Genomic DNA, 6,779 nt, shown 5'->3' with positions numbered 1-6,779 from the left:
TGGATCCGTTCGCCTTGCCTCAATCAATAACGGGCTCAACTTTTAAATGAAAATAAACGTACATTTTTTAATTATTTCTGATTTTAAAAATTAAAAGAGAGGTATCAAATTATATAAATATATGCAACTTAAAAGATAAGTAAATCTGAAGAGAGTTATAAGAATTCATTCTTAATTAACAAGTTATCGAGACTTCTTAATCTTATCACCCTAAACTTGGTTTTAAATATCTACCTTAAATTTGACTAAATTTCATGCTCAATTTAATGGAACTTTGACTCCTCATTAGAAAAAAAAAAAAAAAACAACAACGAGGGACACATTTCTAATGCCTTCATTAAAGTTCCTATGCCTTGTGACTTAAAAAATAAATATCTTACCCTTTCATTTAACATGGACTGTGTCATCGTGGACCGTCATATGTTGCGGTCAATGAAAAACACCACTAAACTAAAGAACACAATCACTTCTAAAGAAAAATAAAATGAAAGAAAAAGAGAAATAGATGAAATACTCAAGAGAATAACTCATTGTTCTCTAAGACAGACTCTGACATCATGTTACCTCATAAAATTTATTAAATATTTCAAAGTAAAAATCACCGAGGGTCAATAGCCATAATCAGGATATATAAAGGATCTTTTATATAAACCGGTTGATGTAGAACAAGACCCAATAGAATAAGAAAAAAATAAAATAAAAATTTATTAACTGAACATTACTTTTTATTCAAGACAATAAAATAACTTATCAAGATAAGTATAAAGTCAACAAAGCAAGTCTTTGAAAATTTCAATAAGTTAACAGTGCTTTGACATATGATATTGTTGGGAAGATTTTGAGAATAAAATTGTTTACAATGCATGTTCCAATTTTGCACGCCTCAACGTAGAGGGAGTTGTCATGACATGTCATGTGCATGAAAATGGAGTCAAAACAATTATACATAGAGAGTCTGTTTTGGGGAACTTATCCCATACTTCATTCAATCTTTGAAGAGTCAAAGTGAACAAATGTTTTTAATGTTGATATTTGGTTCAACAGGTGGCAATTTCTCCCCATTGACTAACCCTTGCTTCACTTCTCTATCTATGGGCCTGGCGTTGACATTTTCTTCTTCCTTCACATATAAACATAATAACCCTTTTCATCATATTGTGTTTCACCTTCATCTCATGAATGTTGCTCTTGTGTCCTGAAAAAACAAACACTTTCATAATGGGAAACTCATGCAGGAAACCAGTTTCTCATGTGTCTTCAACAAGTATTTTTGGTCAGTTTGTGGTTATTTTAATCATTTCTATATCACAAGTTTTTTTCTTCTTCTTTTTTAATATTTGATTACAAACCTTCATTTGTTTTTCTTCCCACAACTTTGCATGCCACAAGGTTGATGTTAACGCCGCCTTAAATTTTAATGTGTTTGTTATATATAGTGAATGCTTCCATTTCTCTCTCTTTGGTTTCCACGTTGAGGGGGGTAGAAGACGATGTTTTCTAAAGGTTAAAACAGTTGTTCATATAGGCTTTAACCGTGAAAGATTATAGAATTTTCCATTCTTGAATGAACCTTTTCTTTTTGTTCTTAAGTCCTTAACTTTCTAGGATTAAATGAAAATTTTGTCTTTTGCTCCACCTAAATATAGACCTCCGTTAAAATTTGGTCGGAAAAAAAATGCAGACTCTGAGGCTTCTTTGCTCTGATTTAGGTTCTCCATAATGTTGAATAATTTTGCATTTTAACTGAAATTTGTTGAGCAAAAATCATTCAGTTTATGCTCGAAGTTTGGAATTTTAGGGTTCCCTTTTTGTCATTTGACATGACAAGAGCACTTTCCTACACACAAATCAAGTGTGGGTCCCACGCTTAAAAAAAAAAAGTCAGACCAAAGTCAGGATACGACGCCGTATCCTTACGATACGACGCCGTATTCTTGTTGCAGGAATGAACAGTGCCATTCCTGCAACATGATTCTTATATTTCCCGGAATTTTAATGCCCTATGGTTGTTTGTTCATTATTGTTCTCATATTTTGTGTGACCAGTACCCCAAAGTCGAAATCATCTCATTGCACTTGAATATCTTATTTTATATTCTTAACGAAATTATGTATATGTGTTCAAGTTTGTACATATTAAGTGGGTTCAGTTAGTATAAATATGGCTTGTTTAGCAAGTTCAAAAAATTCTGGTATAAGGTAAGTGACTTACCGAAGATGTGCTTGAGAGAGATGAAAAAGAGGAGTGAAAATCATTTTATAGATGTTTGCTTATGTATGCCAAATTTGGTTTGTTAGATCATATTGTTGAAGATTCAGAGTAAGATGACAAAAACCACATATTTAGTGAAAATTTATTTGATGGTTTTTCAAGTTTTATACCACTCTCAATATGCATAACGAGATAGGAAAATGACATGTATGTAAAACCAGAACTCTTAATCCTAAATGCTTGCTCGAAACCTCTTCTTTGCAGATCTTAGAATCTTCTTATCATAGAAAGCAAATGATATCTCTATTTATGTTGAAGTTTACATTTTAATTAACATGACATGCAATGTTCTAGATCACATGCATAATTTGGATCAGGGTTGGAGTTCTGGTTCATTCTCTGCATGGCTATTAATATTCTTATCATTTATCTTGTTCAAAAAAAAAAATTAATGTTTCTGCATATAGTTAGATATTATACTTAATTGCACCCTTTTTCATATTAATCAACTTCAAGAAGTTACAAGTGACAGAGCTGTGCAGTCTGGTGCAAAAGATTTTAGAAGTTATTCTAATGTCTGCTTTTAACTTGCATTTCATCTACTTTCAGGAAGTACAAAGCCTCAAAGTAAGACAAAGAAGTATTCTAAAATTCCAGAACGAAAAGATGCTTTGCAAACTTCAGGATCAAGTGTTGACAAATCCATCTCCAATAAGCTCAAGTCCTTCACCTTCACTGATCTAAAGGAGGCCACTAAGAACTTCAAGCAAGAAAATTTAATTGGGGAGGGAGGATTTGGGTTTGTCTACAAGGGATGGATAGATGAGAACACTTATGCTCCCACAAAACCAGGGACTGGGATTGTAGTGGCCATTAAGAACCTTAAGCCAGAAAGCTTTCAAGGCCACAAGGAATGGCTTGTATGTGCAACACAAACTCAAAAATCATGCTTCTTTCTAACTGGTTGATCTTGCTTGGTGTTGACTGATTTTCTTCCCTTTTTGTTGGCAGGCAGAAGTCAATTATCTAGGGCAGCTTCACCATGAAAATCTGGTGAAACTTATTGGTTACTGCTCAGATGATAAACACAGGCTTCTAGTTTATGAGTTTATGCAGAAAGGAAGTTTGGAAAATCATTTATTCAGAAGTAAGTAGCATTTTCACTCTCAACATATTTAGTCTCATACTACTAGTATACTACATAAGAGGGCAAGCTTCAAGCAGTGATAAAGTTGCTCATTTGTGTCTAAAAAGTCACGATTTCGAATTCGGGAAAAAATCTTTTTGCAAATATGCAATGGTAAGGTTATGTAAAACCGTATAAGAATTGTCCTCACCCTTAACCTCGCTAGTCGGGGTTTAATGGAGAGTGGTTATTTCTAGTGTACAACATATTCCTTTTGAACTGACTACTGAGCCATAATTTCCCTTTTATTCATAACACCTTAAATTTGGTTTTCCATTTCTGCAGAGGGTGTTCAACCCATTACTTGGATTACACGGATCAATATTGCAATTGCTGTTGCAAGAGGATTAACATTCTTACACTCCCTTGATGCAAATGTTATCTACCGTGATTTAAAGGCTTCCAACGTCCTGCTTGATTCGGTATGTAACACTGAAAGTTTGGCTTGTGGATCTGTGAAGACCAAATCTTCTGTTTAACTACAAGTTTCCATTCTAAAGGAGTTGCTCTAAAAAATTATGTAGGATTTCAATGCTAAACTCTCTGATTTTGGCTTGGCAAGAGATGGTCCAACTGGAGAAAACACTCACGTTTCAACCAGAGTTATTGGAACTCATGGTTATGCTGCACCAGAGTACGTAGCTACAGGTAGATTTGCCTTTTTTTTTTTCTTTATCTTGATCAAAGCATTAGGTTCTTAGCTTTCGGAGGTCAAGGTGGACAGTACCAGAAAGCCAAAACAAAAGCAAGGAGCAATTAGGACACAGGCAGATGCACTCTTATACTATCAATGCACACTCGAGAATTGTTAGAGTATAGTTATTCAAAAAAAAGAAAAAAAAAGAATTGTTAGAGTATAATATAAACCATTAAAGAGGCCCTTAGCTAACAGCTTAAACTTTTGGATTGAATTGGTTCTTTACATTGTATTAGAGCCTCGTGTCCCGGATTTGATTCTCACCGCCCTCCACTTTCTCTTGTGGAATTTTCTTATCATAGGTAGGCGAGCCTATGCATTATCCACCCTTTAAGCCCAGTAGACTCTCGTGTGAAGGGGCGTGTTAGAGTATAATATAAACCATTAAAGGGACCCTTACCTAACCGCTTAAGCTTTTGGGTTGAATTTGTTCTTTACAAGAATTTTATTTTATATTATTTTTTTTTAATTTTCTTGTAATTAACTTGGAACAGTGTGAATGTAAACTCACTTCTACAAATACTTATGTCCATGATTTGTAAATTTGATGAGCCAATCTTTTCATCTTTATAATAAGTTGGCTTTTGACTAAACAAACAGGTCATTTGACCCCTAGGAGTGATGTATACAGCTTTGGTGTGGTCTTGTTAGAGTTACTAACAGGAAGGCGTGTAGTTGAAGATGAGAGACCTGGATTTTCAGAAGAAACACTGGTGGATTGGGCAAGGCCATTCCTGAGTGATAGTAGAAGAATTTTGAGAATCATGGATACCAGGTTGGGTGGTCAATATTCCAAGAAAGGAGCCCAAGCTGCAGCTTCACTTGCACTGCAATGCCTGAATACTGATCCCAAACATAGACCACCTATGGTGAATGTTCTAGCTGTATTGGAAGCTCTGCATTCCTCAAATTCAATCCCAAAGACCCCAAAATCTAGAACTGAGAATAATGCAAACAAGCATTCTAGTCATTCCCATAAGTCAGCTGGAAATACTAACAAACTATGAGCTGCTTTTTTCTATGTGGATTAATACTTGTGCATCCCAACAAGTGCTTTGTTCTTTCAATTCTGTGGCTAAGTGAATGATTTTCATCTGAACGTGGGACAAAGTATGATTTTTTTTTTCTTTTATTTTGGCGGGGTTCATTATTGGAAAGCATTACCATACTTAAGCAGCTGGATTCTTATGATTATATGAATTGTTTGAAACGGGTATATGGTTTGAACAACTAAAACTTGTAACTTTTTACCATTATATTCATTTAATTTAGGGTTTTTCGTTTCTCTATTAAAATTAGATAAAATTAACTTCATCAACCCCAAAATTACGTCGTCTTGGGTTAAAAGAATTAACGAAGGATGTTTAGTAAAATTCATATAACAAGAAACAAATAAAATTCTTAAAATTCCCTTCGTCAATTCCCCGGATCCCCGAAACAACGTAATTTTGAGGTTGATGGAGATAAATTTATTTCGTTTTAATAGAGAAACAATAAACTCTTTAATTTATTTGTATAGAGTTTCTATCATTTTCAAAAAACAAATTACATACAACTTAACACTTTTGTAAATTGATTATGCTTTTTACCCCTCTCTACACATCATCTCCAATGTTATCCTTCCAAAACTTTTATCAAAGTGAATACCATATCTCATAAAAGAGTGATTTCTTAATTTACATATTCCTTCAACTCTACATGAAATCCATGATATATAAGATCCACGTGACAGGAATTTTGCTAGTGGTTGCCAACATAATTAATTAGCTTGATATAGTGCAAATCCTCCGGTTAATGCATTTTTGTTACCTATGAAATTGTTCACAACTGCAAAAATTCCTTAGTCCAACACAAACCATCTTTAACCATTTTAATAAAACACTAAAAAAATTCTATTTAAATTCCATTTAGCAGGAGCCACTTGCTATCTCAGTATCTGCTAAGGCTTCTAACCCACACAACTTCCATCTTGACTGTAAATCAATAGTCCCTTGAAAACTTCAACATCTCTGCCTCGAAGGCATTCTTCAAATGATCAAGTTCTCTGTCCAGATCATTAATAGACTGATTATATGCCTGCATTGGAGAAGACTGACTAGTGGTGTGTATCCTGACAATAATTTTGTACTGAAGAGGGTGAGGAAGCTTGTATCCAGCGAAAAACACGTTAGGGTCTCTGTGAAGTTGCATGCGAAAAACTGTTAAGAACCTTTAGGTCACCACCCCAAAAGCTAGTTCAAAGGGTGGGAGTGCCCAAGGCCTTATAAAGGCCATATTAGTTGCCCATCCAATCAATGTGGGACCGCCCCCTTACGCAAGAGCCCTTTAGGCTAGAAGCGTGGAAATTGCACAGGCCCATTTTTGGTTTACCTTTTGTGCTTTTTTTTTTTTTTAATTCCACTTTAAAGCGGGGGACGGTGAGGCTCTGATACCATGTAAAGAACCTTGAGGTCACCACCCCAAAAGCTAGCTCAAAGGGTGGGAGTGCCCAAGGCCTTATAAAGGCCATATTAGTTGCCCATCCAATCAATGTGGGACTATATATCTCAACACGCCCCCTCACGCAAGAGCCCTTTAGGCTAGAAGCGTGGAAATTGCACAGGCCCATGTTTGCAAATAATTCGCTACACAGTGTAGCGAAATATGCAGTGTCGGGCTGCACAGTCAGCAAAAATGACACGTGTC

General features: G+C 35.2%; 1 protein-coding gene across 1 annotated transcript; it reads left to right on the top strand.

Annotated features, from left to right (window-relative positions):
* The first annotated feature begins 1,154 nt into the window (after window positions 1–1,154).
* LOC133297225 (probable serine/threonine-protein kinase PBL2) lies at window positions 1,155–5,302 on the top strand. Its single transcript, XM_061496324.1, has 6 exons — window positions 1,155–1,273; window positions 2,821–3,131; window positions 3,223–3,358; window positions 3,683–3,819; window positions 3,922–4,045; window positions 4,695–5,302. Exons 1-6 carry the CDS (start codon window positions 1,180–1,182, stop codon window positions 5,099–5,101), a joined length of 1,209 nt encoding a protein of 402 aa, XP_061352308.1. The 5' UTR covers window positions 1,155–1,179; the 3' UTR covers window positions 5,102–5,302.
* The last annotated feature ends 1,477 nt before the right edge of the window (window positions 5,303–6,779 follow it).

The sequence above is a fragment of the Gastrolobium bilobum genome, unplaced genomic scaffold (assembly GCF_033153095.1).
Source record: "Gastrolobium bilobum isolate Gb01-03AN ecotype WA unplaced genomic scaffold, APGP_CSIRO_Gbil_v1 utg9986, whole genome shotgun sequence".
NCBI lineage: Eukaryota > Viridiplantae > Streptophyta > Magnoliopsida > Fabales > Fabaceae > Gastrolobium > Gastrolobium bilobum.
The sequence above is the reverse complement of the archived record's forward strand: the minus strand, read 5'-3'. Positions and strand labels throughout refer to the sequence as shown.

What these genes read in the sequence shown, in the direction of transcription:
- LOC133297225 (XM_061496324.1), top strand. Translation starts at nt 1,180, where the DNA reads ATGTTGCTCTTGTGTCCTGAAAAAACAAACACTTTCATAATGGGAAAC. An exon ending in CCAACGTCCTGCTTGATTCG is followed by an intron (nt 3,820 to 3,921) that starts GTATGTAACACT and finishes AAAATTATGTAG; the next exon opens with GATTTCAATGCTAAACTCTC. An exon ending in ACCAGAGTACGTAGCTACAG is followed by an intron (nt 4,046 to 4,694) that starts GTAGATTTGCCT and finishes CTAAACAAACAG; the next exon opens with GTCATTTGACCCCTAGGAGT.